Consider the following 22,111-nt stretch of genomic DNA (forward strand, 5'->3'; position numbering starts at 1 on the left):
GGTACACCTGTCCAACTGCTTGTTAACACAAAAGCCAATCACATGGGAGTAACTCAGAAAGAAAGGTAATTTAAGTAGCTTTGAACAAGGCATGGTTGATGGTGCCAGACAGGCTTGTCTGAATATTTCACAAAGCATCTCTGAACACACAACACATAAAACCTTGATGCAGATGGGCTACAGCAGCAGAAGACCACAACAGATGCCACTCCTGTCAGCTAAGAACTGGAAACTGAGGCTACAATTCGCACAGGCTCACCAAAATTGGACAATAGAAGATTGGAAAAACGTTGCGTGGTCTGATGAGTCTCCAGTTCTGCTGCGACATTTAAATGGTTGGGTCAGAATTTGGCATAACAACATGAAAGCATGGATCCATTCTGCCTTGTATTAACAGTTCAGGCTGGTGGTGGTGGTGTAATAGTGTGGTTGATATTGTCTTGGCACTCTTTTGGCCCACTTTTGGCCCATTAGTACCAATTGAGCATCGTGTCAATGCCACAGCCTACCTGAGTATTGTTGCTGACCATGTCCATCCCTTTATGACCACAGTGTACCCATCTTCGGATGGCTACTTCCAGCAGGATAACGCGCCATGATTTATTTCAGTCCAATAGAGCACTTTTGGGATGTGGTGGAACAGAAGATTCGCATCATGGATGTGCAGCTGATAAATCTGCAGCAACTGCGTGATGCTATCATGTCATAATTGTACCAAAATTTCAGAGGAATATTTCCAGTACCTTGTTGAATCTATGCCACAAAGGATTAAGGCAGTTCTGAAGGCGAAAAGTGGCCTGACCCGGTACTACTGAGGTGTACCTAATAAAGTGGCCAGTGAGTGTGTGTGTGTGCGTGTGTGTGTACAGTATGTGTGTGTGTGTGTATGTATATATATATATATATATATATATATATAAATTTTCACTCTTTCTTCACATTTTCCTGAGACAACTTGCATTTGTAAAATCCATTAATTTTTTACTTTCACTTGACTTCATCTATTTGTGGAAGCCAGCATTTTTTACAGCACAGGGAAGCTTTAGTCTGATATCTATATTAACGCATGTCCTTTGACTCTTACCTGCCAGCTTAATTCTCTGAAACTGACATACAGGTCATGCTTTCTGCAGGCGGTCTTCTGATCACTGCTGTTGTAATCTGCCAATCACAGAGAAGAGAAACATTAATATATATGAATTTAGCACATTTGTTTTTTTTATCAGCAAGTTTTTAAGTAATCCATTGTGAGGGAATTATACCCAATTTTATTACCTGCAGCTATATACTTCACATCTTAATATAAAAACAGTACCTGCACACAATATGCTGTATCGATCAAATAGTGTAAGTTGGCTTAGAGTTTTATGAATTTTAAAATTGGACAATGTTAAACATTACATTAAAGACTTATATTTTAAATATACATCATTTTATTAATATTACACCATCACTACAAATTATGAATTATATGTGTGACCCTGCACTGTTGCATTTCTTGTTGCGCATTGTTACATTTTTGGCAATAGGTAAAAAAAAAGTGTATGGATCAATTGATCAATTTTTTTAATGCCAAAAATTATTAAAATATTAAGCAAAGATAATGTTCCAAGAGCATGTTTTTTTAAATTTCATACTGTAAATGTATCAAACTTGAATTTTGATTGGTGATGTACATTGCTAAAAACTTAATTTAGACAACTTTAAAGAGAATTTTCTCAATGTTTTTTCTTTTTTTGAACTTTCACTTTTAGATTTTCAAATAGTTTTAGCTTCTCAAAACTTTACTCTAATAGAGATCCGTCAATGGGAAACTTATTAATTTATCTTTCATGTGATGTATAAATTTCAATTTAAAAAAACTGACACTGATTTTTCTTATGATTTAATTTTTTTTGGTCCAGGGTCACATACAGTGGGGAAAATAAGTATTGAACATGTCACCATTTTTCTCAGAAAACATATTTTTAAAGGCGCTGTTGACTTGACATTTTCACCAGATGTTGACAACAACCAAGGAAATCATTTAATGTAAATCTAATTAGTTTACAAATGAAGTTATGTGTAATAAAATAAAATTACGCAGGGAAAAAGTATTGAACACATGAAGAAAGGGAGGTTTAGAAAGGCAGTGAAAGTCCAGACAGCAGCTGAAATCTCTCAGTAGTTATTCAGCAACCTTCTGCCCTTCGTCATTGTAAATGAATATCAGCTGCTTCAGTCCAACATCTACATTAGCAGATGATAAAATGAAACCAGGGTGGACATTTCAGCAAGACAATGATCCAAAACACAGCCAATGAAACTCTCAGATGCTTTCAGAGAAAGAAAAGCAAGCTGTAGAATGGCCCAGACAATCCCCTGACTTGAATCCAATAGAAAATACAAAACAGAGATCAGATTTGGTAGATGAGACCCACAGAACCGTCAAGATTTTTACACACTGCTGAAGTCTGTAAAAAAAAAATCACACCTGAGCAATGCTTGTGACTTCATTCTCCATATGAGAGATATGATTCTCCATATGGATATCTCCCTTTTTTTTTGTTTTTTTAACCAAAATCTGGTTAAATTCCATGTCAACAGCTCCTTTAGAAATATTATTCCCAGGAAAAAAAACCATGATGTGTTAAATACTTATTTTCCCCACTGTATAGGACAAGTTTTAATAGGACTGAATATATTTTAAAAGAAGTGATGTAACAGAACATTTATCTACAATTGGTAATAAACCATATTTAGGCTTTGGAGAATAAATTCAAGGCATTTTTGTCAATCACATTGAAAGTACACTGTATAGTGCCTTGAAATTTCCATAATTCAAAGTTATGCCAGAGCAAGAATAAACCTAGTATTTGAAGTGAGCCTTCTAATCCTGTCAGCGTCACAACACATCAGCTTTGCAACATAATCTCCCCTTTACAAGCTGCTGTCAGCAACATTTACAGTTTATTTCAATTATATGTGTGGCTACACCCCGTGTCCTAGCCACATGTCAGCAGCAGGTAGTTTTGTATTTTCTGAAGGGGAAGGTCATCTCTGGCACCGAGTCCTGCTCTGAATTCAAACTCTGAAACACACTTTCCACCGGTGCTCTCATATGCCTCCTTTTCCCCTAATTTTTGCTAAGTGTAATGGAGCGGGAGAGAGGAGAGAAAGCTATGATATCAGTTAAAGCCAGCTGCGATCCCTTCCTGTTTTTTGAGTTCCCGCCCCGAAGTTCAACACTTTAGCTGTTAAAAGAGGGACAAGAAATGGCATCGAAGATGGACAGTTTTATTTGACCAGACTTCATCCCCAATCCCATTTTCACCATATTTTGGATTTATATCTGATAGTATATAGCTATTATACTCTTTGTTTTCTTTTTAAACTGCTGAATCCTCCCTAATGAAGTAATACTGTAATGACATTATGATGTCAGCAAATTTGATTTACTGCTCTCATAGGACAAAACGGTAAGACATGTTTTATAAACATGACAATGAAAACCCGTCACTGAAAACACACAGCTGTCAAATAATGCCTATATTTACCACCCAACTGAATGAAACACTTGTACAATGGGATCAGAAACAGGGCAACACGGTGGCTCATTGGTTAGCAAAAAGCAAGAAGGTCGCTGGTTTGAGTCCTGGCTGGGACAGTTGGTATTTCTGTGTTGAGTTTGCATGTTCTCCCCATCTTCGCGAGAGTTTCCTCCGGGTGCTCCGGTTTCAAAGACATGCGTTATAGGTGAATTGAATAAACTAAATTGGCAGTAGTGTATGTGTGTGATGAGTGTGTGTGGATGTTTCCCAGTACTGGGTTGCAGCTGGAAGTTGGCGGTTCATTCCACCGTGGCGACCCCTGATGAATAAAGGGAATAATCCGAAGTAAAATGAATGATTTAATGGATGCATGACTTTCGAAGCAAACCACCCAGGAGAGGTGTCTAAATCACCACGATCTTGCGGCAATTCGTAACTTTTTGATTTAGTGGCTAATTCGTATGAATTCGTATGATCTCATTCGTACAATTTAGTATGATTTGCTCATCCCCCAGTGACGGTTGGGTTTAGGGATGGGGTTGGGTGCCACGTCTCCTTTTTAAAAATCGTACATTTTGATATGACTGCACTCGTATGAATTCGTACGAATTAGCCATTAAACTGACAAAACGTAAAATTGTTACGTTTCCTTGTGAGATCAGGCTGGTCTAAATCTAACGATTGGGGTACTGCATGGCTTGATGCTGTTCCCCTTTTTTCTCAGCATACAAAATACAGCGTATTTTAACATTATATTCTGGCTAGGTTCAACAACACTAAGATCATCCAATGACGTTTAACTTTCCAAGCAGATTTGCGTAGTTCGATGTCACAAATGATCTGTTTCTTCCGATCGTTAAAGTTCTTGCATTTCAAATGATATAAAATCCAGATCAATGATATCATCACAAAATGACACTTTCCCAGAATAGTCACACCTACTTGTTCATTGCCATTGAGTCTCTCACAGTAATCATACAACATGTCTACAAGCACTTGATCCAAAACCATTGACATTATAGCACTTTCTACGTTCGCTGAAAGTTTTGACCACAAAAAGTAACTACTTATAGGTTGTTTTAAATATGTGATTATCCAAGAAATAATCTTTTCCTAAGCTAATAGCAAAATCCTTTTAAATAAGGAATGGTTTAGACAGCTCACTTTACAAACATATTTGCAAAAGGAAAAAATGATTCCCATACAGTAATTTGGTGGAAACCTATATTCATTTATGAAAACCTACTTTCTTTAAAAACACTGTTGTCTATGAGTAATGCAGAGAAGAAATTACAGCTGTAACTGAAACCACATGGCGAGTTTGTAGTAAAATGTCTGAGGTCATTGTAAGTGCTCAACAATCATCCAAGACTATGGTGTTTCCCACTTTCTCCTTTAAGAGATTCTTCATTGAAAATCCAGTGTTGGTGCAACTGGTTGTGATAAAAAAAATAATCAAGGAGGTACAATTTAGTGTACACACTGCAGCAGTTTAGTCAAACCAGTGGCAGAGTAGCTAATGTTTGTGTTTGCTAGTGTTTGAAATACCCTTAAGTCCCCTTTAGACATGATTTAGCAACTTCACTAGTTATACCAAAGAATGTAGAATACAAAAGACATGTCACTCATATTGTTTTAAATGGGGAAAAGTGTAACGTCAAGATGGCGAATGAAGCCCCGCCTATTAGTACAGGAGTCAATCATCGATAGCTATATACTGACATTTCTCCAGGGGAGAAGCTCGGACCAGACGTGTGCGTTTACGACATTTTTGTGGTCAACAAACAAACTGTAATCTCCACGAATACTTGCTTCACAGACAAAAGAAATATATCCACATAAAGCTTGAAATCTGTGCTTTTAAATGATCCAAGTGCACTTGAAAACAAAAGTTTTTTGGTTTGGTAATCTGTTTGAAACGAACGCAAGGTACAGTCCGTCCTGTCAAACGCACATCACATGACAGCAACCACAAGAACGCCCACAAACTTGAGAGTCGCTGTCATTTCTGGAGGAGATTCGCCATCAAGACCAAGTTGTGAATTACTTCAGAAGAGCACCATGATCAGATGAGGCATTATCCAGAGGATGATAATGTGTAGAACGGCCATAAAGGAGGTTGGTGTCGTGATCTCGTTTCTTTCGAGAGCGCATTAGCTTGGGCAAATTGAAAAAATGATTTTGTTTGATTTGAACGTTTCGAAATGAAACTTATGATTAGGCCTACACGGAATCTGCGCAGATATTTAGCCCTTCATTATTCTGTTTATTTACTTGAGCCGATAGTTCGCTCAGTCAGTCAGAAAGTCTGTCAAAAAGTGAGTCTATAGCGGCCTCTGGTGGGTTTACGCAAGAAAAGCAGGCGCGAATGGCACTCGCGAGGGAAATTTGAGATTTCAAAAAGCGAACACGACGACCTCTGGCGGATTCACGAAAACAAAAACTGCAGAAAAACGTGCCGCCGGGACGTATTTAGCATTCTCCTGAAACGTCCATCGAGGTACGTTTTCAGAATGAGCCTGGGTTCGATAGTCCCCAAATAATTCCAAAGAAATCCGCAGATTTTTACCAAAATTCTCCGCTGAAATAGCAAAAAATGTCCGCAGATTCCTTCTGGCCCTACTTTTGATACAGCTTTTGTTTAATTTTATTGGTGATTCCAAATATGTAATGTAATTGTAAGGTTGGCAAACAGTTTTGGAGAATTTAATGTTTCCACATTCAGACAGAATACCCGGGCATACTGACCGAGAGGCGTTAAATGACTTGTCTTAAAGGGATTTGTTATACTTTTAGTTAGTAGAATACCTGTTGGGGGACCATAAAAATAAACTGTTAGTAGATATGCATGATATCATTTCTAAAGAATCACTGACTATGTTTACATAGACATCAGTAATCAAAATATTTGCCTTAATCTAATTAAGAAAATAATAAGATTAAGGCGTTTACATGTGTTGCTTTTTGAATGTTCCTTTCATGATCTCGTTTTACATGTTATAGCGCATAATTCGATTAATGTCATTGCGTCACCACGCTATCCACGTATCCTCCAGAGTTTTATGTCATTTTGGGCGTTTCATTTTTAATTTGTCCACTTTAACTGCAGTTTGGCACTTTCACTTTCATTCAGGAACATTTCATGCATGCCCCCCTGACAAACAAGATATTGGTAACTATGAACTGCTGGAAAAGTATAGTTTTAATGGAAGTTCATACTGCAAGCTGAATGAGAGAAAAAAAAACTCTCCGCATTTCGCGATACAGGTGTCGGTGGTCTCCACTGACTCGGTTGGTGCAAATAATAGTGTCAGACAGCCAAGTGTGTATAGACTATCCTGTCGCAAAAAAAATGCGGTGAAAAGTCCTACATGATGGTAATAGTTTGATTAAGGTGTTTACATTTCTGTATTGCACTTCAATAATGCGACTAAAATCGGCATACTCCACATGCCTTAAATAAATTTCTCTTTAGTTCGATTATGACCTTAATCTAATTAAATTAATCAAAAATCGTTGTTTACATGATAGACTCTTAATTAGAATATTGTCTTAATCATATTAAAATCGGATTATTGGCGTCCATGTAAACATACTCACTGTCTAGAGAGGTCCATCAAACTAGCTCATCATTTTAATTGTGATGATAATTATATGAACATCACATTTTATTAACAAAATCATTCAGACTATTTGTCTACATTTTTTAATACTGATTTGATATCGACAAATAATTTATTCGTTTATTGCAATTTTCAAAGTGGAAGGAGTTCATATTTTCAGTACTGACTAATGATAATTTCAAATCATTTATTTTTAAATCACTGGTTCTCAACATATAGTGTGAAACCTCTGGCCTTCTATACCCCCCAAAGTAAGACCCCTTCTTGTATTTCTCTCACTCTCTCTGGCAGTACTAGGGTAAATATTTACTGAGATAAATCCGCCAGCAGGAGTGGCCCCCAAGCTCTCCCGAGTGGCCATTTAGTCGTTCCCCCAGGGGTCCCCTTCCTCTCTGATCCCGAGCAGTGAACCTGTCTTACACAGACCCCCAACTGCGACATTTATAGTCAAGAATGTTCTACACCTAACCACAGGCCTGAGAACGAGGCCAAACTACAACCCAAGAATGGCATATTTTGACACACTAGTTACACACAACTCGTATATTTGGGAAGCTGACATGTCCTGTGGTGTGATGTGCTTTGCTGCATCTATTATAAATAGCCTTATGTTATTTAGTGCAAGGAATATAGTACTTTTTAAAGATCTTTAATCTAGTATATAAAAAATGTAATGTTATATTTAAATTCTGCCTAAAAATGCATTGTAAAACTGACTGCAGAATGCACTTGGTTTTGTTTAGCTCTGACTTTATTTACTGCCAGTATTTACAGTCAAGAGCTCTTTAGGAGTAAAGCAGATATTTAGTGTGGAGTTTCATTGAGTGTAAAGGCCAGATTTGTAGTACCCCATAAAGGGCTCCTCTTCCTGCCTGTAAAATTTAATGCCACACTGTTACTGCTGTGAGTGGGTCCTGTGGGCCTCCACCAGCCCTTGAATAAAGACCAATGCTTGTCACATGTAGGGATGACTATTGTAAGGATTTAATGGTTTTGCTTCTTATTTACCTTTATTTGGGAGATTCATTCATTTTACTTCAGCTTAGTCCCTTATTTATCAGTGGTCGCCACAGTGGAATGAACAACCAACCATTCCAGCATATGTTTTACGCTGTAGATACACCTATACCTATACACTCTTGCATTCATACACACACTCATACACTGAGGGCAATTTAGTTTTTCCAGTTCACCTACACTGCATGTCTTTTGACTGTGGAGGAAACCAGAGCACCTAAAGGACACCCATGCTCACAACCCTTGCCCCACACTCCACATAGAAATGCCAACTGACTCGAACTAGCAACCTTCTAGCTGTGAGGCAACAGTGCTAACCACTGAGCCACCGTGCTGTCTTATTTGGGAAATTCTTTCATCCAAAAAAACAATTTTGAATAAAAGTAGCAATTAGACCAACAACAAAGCAACAAGTCATATGTTAGCAATAAACAGATAAATGTTATATGCTTATATAACAGCTTATGATAAACAGCTTATGATATTTGTTGTTTCTTGAGGCAATGGTCAGTGAAAAGATCTATGAAAGTGATTTTGTGTCTCTGGAATGGCATCACATTGTGCCATTCACTTGCAGAAGCCATTTTCAGGTATGCGTTTAGATATCCCAGATAGCATACAAATGTGGGCCATTTTAGGCAGTTATGCGGCACTGGTGGTATTACTTCGGCCCGGACAAAATGAATGTGAGCCTGAAGTGGCCCACCTGTACAATGGCTAAGAGGGGCCAAAGATTCAAATTCAAATATGGGCCATTTGAGGCAAAGATTTGGCACATATGGCAATATGTAATCTGAATGTGAACCTAATGTGGCCCATGTGGAAAATAATAAATTTGGGCCAAATAATGGAGGACAAATGTAGGCCACAGTTGGCAAAAATGTGGCATAGTCATTTAGGGGTAATCTGGATCTAAACCTAAAGTGGCTCACACGTGTAAGTGCAAATGTGGCTCAGTTATCTTAAGATATATGTGTGCCACTTTTGGCAAATATTTGGCACAGTAAGCTCTGGCTATTGCGGCTGTGAGCCTAATGTGGCCCAGAGAAAATATTGCAAATTTGGCCCAGTTATTTTAAAACATATGTGGGCCAGTTTGGCAAATATTCGGCACAGTAAGCTATGGCTAATGCAGCCGTTAGCCTATAGTGGCCAGAGAAGATATGGAAAATGTGGCCCAGTTATCTTAAAACATAGTTGGGCCATTTTTGGCAAATATTCGGCACAGTAAGCTATGGCTAATATGGATTTGAGTCTATAGTGGCTCAGAGAAGATATGGCAAATGTGGCCCAGTTATCCTAAAACAAATGTGGGACACTTTTGCCACAGCATGCAACAACTCAGGAACCCTTCATACAGAACATGTCTCTGCATTTGAAATGTGAGATGCAGTGCTCAGTACTGGTTCTGCCATGTTGCTGTCGAATAAAACAGCTGTCATGCCAACTTGCTACAGTAAACAGAAGCTTGCAGTCCTTACTCCACCTGCGAGTTCTTCTGGTTGGTCCACTGCTTTGAAACTGACACTGAGGAGTGGCACTGCATGTAAAGTTGATATTTTACATGTTTTTGTGTAAAAAAACTCCACTCATACTGTACAAGAAACTACAAAAGACAAAATGCAGGGGTCACCAGCCCTGTTCCCGCAGAGCGTCTTTCCTGCAGATTTCATTTGGAAACCTGATTAAACACACCTGTCTGTAATTATCAACTGCTACTTCAGGTCCTAATTAACTGGTTCAGGTGTGCTTGATCGGGGTTGAAGCTAAATTCTGGAGAAGGGTATAAACCAGGGGTGCCAAAACTCAGTCCTGGAAAGTTTAGCTCCAACTTGCTTCCACACACCTGCCCAGAAATTTCTAGTATATCTAGTGGTCATACTCGAGTTTGAGCATGCAAAATTCTATCGTATGGCGCTGCGAAAAGGATTAAACGAGATTATTAGACATTTTAAAAAGCGAGCGATTGCTCCATAATTTCAATTTCTGTACAGAGAAGTCATGTTTTGATCTTTGATTAGTGATGTGATGCGATTTCGCCAAGCTTGAACTTTGCATTGCACCGAACTGTGAAACTTGCGTTTCCGGTCTGACGTATTTGCATGCGTATGAATGGAAGTCTATTGGGAGAAAAGTCCAGTGTGACTGCAGCTTAAGAGCTTGATTAACTTGTTTAGGTGTGTTTTATTAGGGTTGGAGCTAAACTCTCCAGGATACCAGCCCTCCAGGACTGAGTTTAGGCACCCCAGGTATAAACGGAGGTTGGAGCCAGCTCCAAGTGGGCTGTGCAAACCTCCTGGGGTTTTCATTTATTTAATATCTTGTACATGACACTGAGTCTAACCTATTGTGTTTTAATAATGTCTACACCTACCTAAACACAATGTCAAAGTGACCTGTTGTGTTTTATTAATGTCTACTACACCAACCCTAAAGCCTACTTGTAGCATAAGTCTCTCCGATTTGGAGGTCACCCAGCCTATTTGCAGTGTAATCCCACCCACTTTGAGGTCTCCAGGCTGCAGTGATACCTACCTGGAATTCTGCAGGAAGATACTGTAGCTCTCCAGGAACAGGGTTGGTGACCCCTGACATAGTGTACACAGCCATGCATGTCCATCAAGTTCATGTTCACTTAGAAAAACAATGGAAAGACACTGTCCTATTTTTATGCACACACATTAGAGCAGTGATTGAACACATGTTGTCCACTGCCCCCGCTTTTGCATTACAACAGAAAGAAGGATGTACTGTGCTAGCACTTTCATTAAAGATTGAGATTTCAGTTTTGAAGCTTACTCAATATTGAATTTAATCCACAATTAATAGTTTTTCAGTTGTTTAAAGAGAGTTGAGCTTAACCTTTAAAAGTTTAATACAGTTTCTTATAAAGATTTTATTTTGATTATTCTATTTATTTTGTACTTTTGCATCACAAGAAGCTTTTCAGCCTGTAACTGATTGTGACAAAACAGTTCTGTCTGTTTAAAAAAAAAGCTAAAAAAAAAAAAAGCAAGCATTTATTCATGTTTTACCAAACTCGTATTGGATTGTGACCCCAAAACAGAGGTATGTACCAAACAGTGTACTATTACACCCCTACAATCCAAGCTTCAAACTCCAGGTCCAACATAAAGAAATATATTCCTTAAAGAGCCCATATTATGCCAGTTTTATACTTTTTTAAGGGGTCTACTATGGAAGAAAATACTATCTTTATGTACTATTTGCATCTACGTATGACTATTTGCAATTTATGTATCATGTATATAGTGATAGTGTCACAATCACCAGCAATCTAGTCCATACAGATCGCCGGAGAACTACAAATCCTGTCATGCACCACACAATCACACCTGTTCTCTTCTTTGATTACACACACACAGCTGGGAGCGGCTTAAAGACTCAGCACACAAACACACAGACTTTGCTGATTCGTTTTCCTTTGCCTTGTTTAGCCATGTACTGACCCTTGCTTTTATCGTTTATCCTGCCGCCTGTACCAACCGCTCACCTATTTATTGACCACGATTCTGGATTATCTGTATGTATCTGTTTACCCCTGTTTTGAACATTGCCTGCCTGTCTAATTTTATAAATAAACTGCATGTGGATCCTCAACCCCGTTGTAAGCATCCCACAGTTACAGACAGATTCATATGGGTCTGTGTAAAACACTTTTGTGTGAGGATAGAGCATTAAAATAGAATGCATTGTCTGTATTTTCCCAGTGACCATGACTCTTGCCACTGTTAGAATATAATGAAAGGAGTGTTTCAACACTGATAGCACCAGCCGAGAAAAGGAGAGAGATAATTGTGGCAGGCAGATGACAACCAATAAGGAGTAGTTTGTTTTAATAAAAGATTTGCATCATTAGTTTGGATGAGATCGGCTACAGTCAAAGAACTAAGTTTTAATTGGGAGAATTTTTTAATATGGAGAAATGGAGAAATGGGGAAATAACTCAAGATAAGAAAAACAGGTGAAGATAAAGGAAACGTATAAGAATGCTGGGTTCAGAATGCTTGGACAGACATCTGAACACTTGTCTCTTGCTGCTGTTCTTGCTGTAGTAATGAAACGCATGGTCTTGATACTTGGAAGATCTCATCTTTGTTTTATTTTGAACTTCAAATATAGATTAGGAAGATTATAACACTATTTAGACTATTACTAACACAATTTACACTATTAGAAAAGTTCAATGTAATTAAATGTCAAAAAATATAAGGGGGGAGTGAACTAGATTACTCCACGCATGCAACATTTAAAAACAATTGTGAGTTGCAAGAATATAACATATATTTATATATAACACACACACAGCTGCAGTTCTGTGGGCACAAATGCCTTGTTGATGCCAGAGGTCAGAGGAGAATGGCCAGACTGGTTCCAGCTGATAGAAATGCAACAGTAACTCAAATAAGCACTCATTACAACTGAGGTATGCAGAAGAGTATCTCTGAATGCACAACATGTCCAACCTTGAGGCGGATGGGCTACAGCAGCAGAAGACCACACCGGGTGCCACTCCTGTCAGCTAAAAACAGGAAACTAAGGTTACAATTCGCATAGGCTCACCAAAATTGGACAATAGAGGATTGGAAAAAAGTTGCCTGGTCTGATGAGTCTCCATTTCTGCTGCGACATTCGGATAATCTAAAGCATGGATCCATCCTGCCTTGTTTTCAATATTCAGACTGGTGAGATGTCTGAATAACGCTGTTGACAACCGGGTTAGTAACTGTACTGCAGTGTTAGTAACTGTACTATGGAGTGGGTTTCGGGCGGCCGCTGCGATAGGATACTATCCCAAAGTACCAGGAGGTTGGGGATGGCGGGGGGAAATTACGGGAGTTTTCCAGGAGAAATAACAAAACAGGAGGGTGGCGGGAGATGGGTCTGAAATACGGGGGACTCCCGGGAAAAACAGGAGTGTTGGCAGGCATAAACATGACAATGAGTTCGCTAAACTCAAATAGCCTCCACAGTTACCAGAACTCAATCCAATAGAGCACCTTTGGGATGTGGTAGAATGGGAGATTCGCATCATGGATGTGCAGCCAAAAAATCTGCAGCAACTGCATGATGCTATCATGTCAATATGGACTAAATCTCTGTGGAATATTTCCAGTACCATGGTGAATCTATACCACAAAGAATTAAGTCATTTCTGAAGACAATATAACCCGGTACTAGTAAGCTGTACCAAATAAAGTGGCTGATGAGTATATATATGTATATATATCATTTATTTTATTTATTTATTAATATATTTTTTACATTATTTCATTCATGAGAAAAAAGGAAATGTGACAGATGTGGCACTTGTGAGACTATGGTAAAACAAGACTTTATAGAAAACTTTATTTTTTCATGACAATTCTGACATTTACATGGAATTGCTCTGAAGCGTCCACATCAATGAAAGAACACAGATGTTCAAGGACTGTTAACAGAAATAGCTATATTAACTTTCTGACCTGCTCGTTCTGACAGTCACAGCCCAAAACTGTCAAAATCACATGCCAAGATACACATGTGGTTTCTAGACCAAAAGACAAAAACACAGCAACTGCAACGAAATCTCACAGATGACTCCCTCAATAAGCTTCTCCTCGGAGCAATTACACGATGACATTCCTACTGGTGACGGAATGCTGGAGTAATGGACATGGCGTTCCGCATGGAATAACATCCATCCTGGAAAGAGCTGAGGCAGGGAAGCCGTCTCACCCCACTCCCATGATGACTTGAAAGAGAACGCAAGTGCTGTCTGTCCATGTGAAGTTTATCTCTCTTCCTGTCTTTCATCACTGTGCTTATTAAACCTCCGTCCCCAGAGCTCGCCGATGTCTAATTACACCAACGGTAAACAAAAGGAGGGTTTCGAGGGGAGGGGGAGATGAAAAACCGCAGCTGGACAGTGCCGTGTTATTATAATTCTTTAAGCGATACTGTTAACGTGGTCAGGCATTTTAGCCCAGCACCTAATAACAGCTCGGAGGTAATTAGAGGTCTAGCGCTGGGGGCGGCACATACTGAGCTGAGCGGGACGCTTGTTAACTTCCCTCAGGCCAAAGGCCAGAAAGCTCCCCCACACCTCTAGCCGTCTATTAGTGTTTAATGTGTTGTTTTGTTTTCATGGATATAGCCGAAAGCTTCAGAAATAGTGTCAAACCTCTAATCGTGCATAATGTGTTTCGTCTGAATTGGAAACTAAAAGAGAGTTTCAAAGGGAGAATCTTATGAAAATTATAAAGAATTTGAGGAAAAAAAAGAGAGAGAAAAAAAGGAAAAAAAAGAGCTTTAAGGATTAAGATTTTTTTGCATTTCTACTATATTATTTTATTTATTATTTTTATTTACTATTTAGTTTTTTAATTTAATTTAATTTAATTTAATTTAATTTAATTTAATTTAATTTAATTTAATTTAATTTAATTTAATTTAATTTAATTTTTATTGTGCTATTTTATTTTATTATTTTTTTTTTTTAAATTTAATTTAATTTTACTTTATTGTATTTATTTTTTATTTTATTTATTTTTTATTTATTTATTTTTTATTTATTTATTTTTTTAAATGTATTATTCTATTGTATTTTTATTTTATTTTCCACAGCAAACTATCAACTTCTCAATCTTATATATATTTCACTTTACAAAACCAATTTTTACATTGGATTTACATTGGATCACGTTAAATTTCAGCTAACAGCAACCACACGTCGTCATATTACAAATGTTTCTGAAAAAGATTTGTTTTTGATTCACAAACTTTCTACCCTTTAATCATATGTATTTATGGATACATTTTATATTAACATATCAATACATGTACAGAATGCATTCAGATATTGACCTTTTATTTGTGGAATTTTACTTAGTTTCTTAGTTTTAATAATTTTATGTTTGTATAATTTTACTTTTTAATATTTAGAGTTTTTATTTTATTATAAAACAGCTTTAGTTTTAATCGTTTTATTAGTATTTTTTGGTTTATTTGCCACTAACAAACCAAAATGTAATTTAATCTAATTGAATTTAGGTGGTTTATTCTACTGTGGCGACCCCTGATAAAGGGGAATTATTTAATTTAATTTAATTTAATTTAATTTAATTTAATTTAATTTAATTTAATTTAATTTAATTTAATTTAATTTAATTTAATTTTTATTGTCTTATTTAATTTTATTTTTTATTTAATTTTAGTTTGTTGTATTTTATTTTTATTTTATTTATTTTTTAGTTATTTTTTATTTTAAATGTATTATTCTATTGTATTTTTATTTTATTTTCCACAGCAAACTATTAACTTCTCAATCCTTCTTACAAAATCAATTTTTACATTGGATTTACATTGGATAACATTAAATTTCAGCGAACAGCAACCACACGTCGTCATATTACAAATGTTTCAGAAAAAGATTTGTTTTTGATTCACAAACTTTCTACCCTTTAATCATATGTATTTATGGATACATTTTATATTAATATATCAATACATGTACAGAATGCATTCAGATATTGACCTTTTATTTGTGGAATTTTACTTAGTTACTTAGTTTTAATCATTTTTATGTTTGTATAATTTTACTTTTTAATATTTAGAGTTTTTATTTTATTATAAAACAGCCTTAGTTTTAATCGTTTTAGTAGTATTTTTTGGTTTATTTGCCACTAACAAATCAAAATGTAATTTAATCTAATTGAATTTAGGTGGTTTATTCTACTGTGGCGACCCCTGATAAAGGGGAATTATTTAATTTAATTTAATTTAATTTAATTTAATTTAATTTAATTTAATTTAATTTAATTTAATTTAATTTAATTTAATTTAATTTAATTTAATTTAATTTAATTCAATTTAATTTTTATTGTCTTATTTTATTTTTTTATTTTTATTTAATTTTAGTTTATTGTATTTTATTTTTATTTTATTTATTTTTTAGTTATTTTTTATTTTAAATGTATTATTCTATTGTATTTTTATTTTATTTTCCACAGCAAACTATTAACTTCTCAATCCTTCTTACAAAACCAAGTTTTACATTGGATTTACATTGGATCACATTAAATTTCAGCGAACAGCAACCACACGTCGTCATATTACAAATGTTTCTGAAAAAGATTTGTTTTTGATTCACAAACTTTCTACCCTTTAATCAATATGTATTTATGGATAAAGTTTATATTAATATCAATACATGTTCGGAATGCATTCAGATATTGACCTTTTATTTGAATGTTTGAATATTTTATTAAATTTTACTTAGTTACTTAGTTTTAATAATTTTTGTGTTTGTATAATTTCACTTACTTTTTAATATTTAGAGTTTTTATTTTATTATAAAACAGCTTTAGTTTTAATAACTTTAGTAGTATGTTTTGTTTATTTGCCACTAACAAATCAAAATGTAAGTTAAGTTAAGTTAAGTTAAGTTAAGTTAAGTTAAGTTAAGTTAAGTTAAGTTAAGTTAGGTTAAGTTAAGTTAGGTGTTTCATTCCACTGTGGCGACCACTGATAAAGGGACTAAGCTAAATGAATAGAATTTTATTTAAAGGTTTAAAAATTAAAGTTTAAAATTTAAATCAAGGACTAAATTAAATGTATTTAATTTAAATGTTTAGTAAATGCCATTAATTTAATGTCATATTGAACACTTTCTGGATGCAATTTGATTCTGATTCACAGACCCGGGTCGGACCCACCTGAGTCGCCAACTTTGGTATACAATGTGATTTGCAGCGGCCGCCTGAAACCCGCTCCACAGTCTTTCAGACAGATTATGACTATAATTCCAGACAGATAATGTTTCAGTCAGCATTACTGTTTCAGTAATTACATAATCACATTGTCTAGTGAACAACATGCATTACTACGATATTTTCACTTTTTTATAAATACCAATATTACATAATATCCATGACATTTTAAGTCATTTAAACAATATATCACACAATCACCTTTATCATAAATTCCCATATAAATACTGCCAAACACAAATAAATAGACACATTACATAATATCCATCAACATTATTGACTTCCTAGCGATGGAATAAGCAATCAGAGAGCCTATAAACTACAGTGCACTTGTGTCTCAATATGGGTCAAGATGCAGGCTGTCTTTTGAGTGCTCTGACAAGAGTGATTTCATATTGGAAGCATATGCACTCCTAGCGCTGCCACGAGAGGAACGGCTGTCACAACGGCCTCGCAACTTCCTGCTCCAAATCTAAATATTTACACTCCAGACATCCCAAGTCGAGCCAAGGAGAGGGCTTGATGTTTTGGGTTACATAAAGTCCAGTGCTTCAGGACAAATTAAACAGATTTTCCTCATTAGACGAGACACGTACTGTAGTGTACGATGTTTAGGAGCTTTGAGTTTAAGCACTACTGTGTAAGTGCAGTGTCTGACACGCATGTGTGAATGATTCTCTGCAGGATATATTGTATATATGTTAATGTCAGTTTATTGAAGACAGGAATATACACTGAACGCTTCATTGTTTATAAAAGCAAATAATTCTAAATGAATGGAAAGAGAAAATTTCTTCCTGACAAAATAAATGATAATAATATGCATCAGAGCATCCGAATCGCAAAACATACACTGTAAACATATGCGTAAATTAGCAGTCTTCCATATTTTGTAATGTTTCTTTTTGTTTTTCATGTATTTATGCTTTTGAAGTGCATTATGGGATCTTGATCTGTCGGTAACGCTTTACAATAACAGTACACGAATAATGATGTATTAATATGTAAACTAAACATTATTATGTAGTTAATGCATGCGCTAGTCATGAGCTAACTTTAACTACAACATGAGTACATGAGTTCATTGTTAGCACATGCTTGTTCTGTAATTAATGTATTAATTACTACATTAGTTTATGCTTAATATAACCATGACATGTTAATATATAATTATATCATGACTTTACTTGAAGGGGCACATCATCAATAACCTATTCTTAACTACTCATGAACTCGTTATGTACGTCAGTCTAGTGCGTTTACGCTGAATAACAACAGAAAAGGGTTCTGTCAACATCAAATTAAACTATTTAAACACTGGAGTTCATGAATAGTTAAGGATGAGTTAATGATAATGTGCCCCTCCAAGTAAAGTCATGACATAATTACACATTAACAGCTCATGAGTTCATGTTGGGTACATTTAGCTTGAACTTAAATGTTAATTAATACATTAATTGACAACAACATGTGCTAACAAGTAATTAAGCCATTATTTACACATAAACTCTTGTGAATAATGTTGGAGATATCAATAGTTCATGATTAGCGCATGCCTTAACTTACCATTACTTCATAATAATGTTTAGTTTACATATTAATACATCATTATTCATGTACTGTTATTGTAAAGTGTAATCGATTTTTTGCTTTTGATGTTGAACAGTTTGGAAAGTGACTTTGTTGACATTTTTAATAGTTTGAAGTGATACATTGTCTATGTTTGTGTTGTAAAGTATGGTACAAAAACCTGGTAATGAGTACATTTTCTATTATTTTACAGACTTAATTCTCTCTATATTGCTATATATAACAATATTTTGTCTCAAACTGCTTAAATGCCAATAAAAGTCACTTTGTTGATCTGCTGTGTTGAATTTTCAACATCAAAACTTAACAGAGCAGAGATATAAAAAAAAACTCTCATAATGTGAATAAACGTAAAACACCATGTGAACCACAAAACACGGAACCTGCTAATATACAGATATTTTTACAGTGTAATTTAAAAGTCTAATGGATGCGAATGAAACTTTATGAACTTGTTTTGGTAAAGCTAAAGTTTCACCCCAAGGTCATTTGTGTTTTGGGGTCTCATATCGACAATTAGTTCTGGATTATGTGGGTTTTAGCACTAAGCTTTCAGACCACAGCAATAATGAGAAGCAGAAACTGGATTAGGTCACCGATGCTCTGCACTGTTCCCTTTTATACTAGAAAGGTAACTATTTAACATCATCTGACAATTATCCCATCTGCCATTTGAATTTTTAAAATGACTTTATTTGGGGAAAATCAGAAAAGCTCAAGAAACTGACTGAAAAACTGAGGAAAATGTGGCTTGAAATAAACGTTTTATTAAATGTGTATATATATGTGTGTTTTTGAAACAGTAAAGTTCATTATTTCTATATTATTTTATTTAAAACCCTTCGTTAATGAATGCTACAACTTACTGTATTATCAACTGCATATAAATACTGTAGCATACTATAGTAATATATATATATATATATATATAGAGAGAGAGAGAGAGAGAGAGAGAGAGAGAGATGTATATGTGTAATATATATATATATAGAGAGAGATGTATATGTGTAATATATATATATATATATATATATATAGAGATGTATATGTGTAATATATATACATATATATATAAAGAGAGATGTATATGTGTAATATATATATAGAGAGATGTATATATATATATATATATATATATATATAGAGAGAGAGAGAGAGAGAGAGAGAGAGAGAGAGAGAGAGAGAGAGAGAGAGAGAGAGAGAGAGAGATGTACATGTGTAATATATATACAGAGATGTATATGTGTAATATATATATATATATATATATATATATATATATATATATATATATATATATATATATATATATATATATATATATATATATATTTATATATATATAAAACCGTAGTTTCTGGGAAATTATTACCAATATTAGTTTAGGTAAAAACATGAACTTATTTTATGTAAACGGCATATACAGTATAGGGCCTATGTTTCCTTTACAAATATTACTGAGAATAATCCATATTCTATTCTAACCACTTACAAAATCTAACACGTATTCTAATCTTATAAATAAATCCTCATGTTAATGGTTTTAACTTATAGTAGGCTGTTTATTAAGAATAAAATATCCTACTGTGTGTGTGTGTGTGTGCGTGCGTGTGCGTGCGTGCGTGCGTGCGTGCCTGTGTGTGTGTGTAGACTCCACATTCCATAGGACCTACAGCTTTCATCATGAGCCAAGGCTGCTTTGAAAATGCCATAAATGACTTCAAAGTGCACTACGAAGGGAGCACAATTGTCAATATGAAGATCGCACAAACTGATCAGTAAAAAATACTTTGAAAGTAAATTACTTGTAAGATGACGTTAATGTTTTTTTTTTATAATAATTCAGAGTTTAAATGTTAGAATGTTCTAAATTAACCAGGCTTAGGGGGGATAACTGGGAATAGAACACATCCAGGAATTATGCTTAACTACAGCTCTAGAGGTGTAGTTGCAAACATACAAGTTTGCAACGCAGTTTGCGAATTTTTGTTGGAACGATGGATTTGGGAAACGGCAAATCAATGAATTATGTTTGTAATGTCGGAACTTGCAACCTTAGTTGGCTAACGATGGTTTTCGGAAACACACCACTGTTTGATTCAGGTACATAATATATTATGGTTAAAAAACACTACAGTATTTACTTTAAATTACGGTTGTATTTCTTCATAGATAGTAGTTTATATCTAATAATTATAATAATTCCTTACATTTCTATAGCGCTTTTCTGGGCACTCAAAGCGCTTAACACATAGGGGGGAATCTCCTCATCCACCAACCAGTGTTCAGCATCCACCTGGATGATGTAAGGGTGGCCATTTTGCACTAGACCGCACACCAGCTGATTGGTGGAGAGGAGACAGAGTGATGAAGCCAATTATGATATGGGGATGATTAGGAGGCCATGATGGACAAAGGCCAGTTGGCAGATTTTTGGCCAGGATGCCGGGGTTAAACCCCTACTCTTTTTCGAAGGACATCTTGGGATTTTAAATGACCACAAAGAGTCAGGGCCTCGGTTTAACTTCTCATCCGAAAGATGGCACTCACTGAGCAGTATAGAGTCCCCGTCACTATACTGGGGCATTAGGACCCACACAGACCGCAGGTTGGGCGCCCCCTGCTGGCCTCACTAACACCACTTCTGGCAGCAACCTAGCTTTCCCATGTGGTCTCCCATCCAGGAACTGACCAGGTGCAGCCCTGCTTAGCTTCAGTGGGCAGCCATGAGAGAGTTGCAGAGAGCTAGCTGCCGGCTGGAAACGGCAGGAAAATATTAAATATAAATTATTGATATACCGCCTCAACGGCAGGAAAATATTAAGATTTAGTAGATAACTCGCTCCTCTTCATAATATAAGGATCACGTCAGCATATGTGGTTACTTCCTATTTATATCTCTTTTGAAATACAGTCTAAATCACAACAGTATGGACTTTCCTCTGTCTTCCATTCTGTGTTTACTTCCTGCCCTAAATCTGAGTTTTGAGCATAACCAGAATCATTGCAAATGTAAATAACATACATAGATGGCAAATTGCAGTTTCGTTTTTCTGCTGTGCATGTTAATATTTGCAATTATCTAACTAAGATAACAGGAGGTAGAAAAAGAAAGAAGACATACTTGAATTGTTTTGCAATGCAACAATGTGTAAAATCAAGCTTGCTTAGCCGTTTGCACTCACATATGGTATGATTTGTGCCTAAAAGTGGAGGGTCTCATGCCTGTATTTAAAAAGTTTTCAATATAATTCATTTATTCAGCTTATCTCAGGTTCACATCAGTGACAGCTAGCGAAAGACACGGGATGTTAGAATAACATATGTGCTGCTTCCTAAATGAATTCATAAAAAGATCTTAAAAAGCTTAACTGAATCCAGATTCTCATTATGCATGGGCTATACAAAAATCTGGACTCAATAACACTCATCAAATATGAAAACATCCCCAAACAATCCTGGGTCACCGTTTCCCAAAACAAAATCAAAAATCAAAATTTGAAGACACTGGATGGTTTAATATCTGCCATAAGTGCATATTAATCTTGTCTTGTTTAGGGAAAAATGAGAGAGGCAGAAA

At 35.6% G+C, this 22,111-nt stretch overlaps 1 protein-coding gene across 1 annotated transcript in view; it reads right to left on the minus strand.

Annotated features, from left to right (window-relative positions):
* bmp6 (bone morphogenetic protein 6) overlaps window positions 1–22,111 on the minus strand; it is a 95,068-nt gene that overhangs the window by 6,852 nt on the left and 66,105 nt on the right. The window contains exon 5 of the mRNA XM_056450551.1: window positions 1,085–1,161. Within this exon, the coding sequence (XP_056306526.1) occupies window positions 1,085–1,161 (77 nt within the window). The remainder of the gene's footprint in view (window positions 1–1,084; window positions 1,162–22,111) is intronic.

The sequence above is a fragment of the Danio aesculapii genome, chromosome 24 (genome assembly GCF_903798145.1).
Source record: "Danio aesculapii chromosome 24, fDanAes4.1, whole genome shotgun sequence".
NCBI lineage: Eukaryota > Metazoa > Chordata > Actinopteri > Cypriniformes > Danionidae > Danio > Danio aesculapii.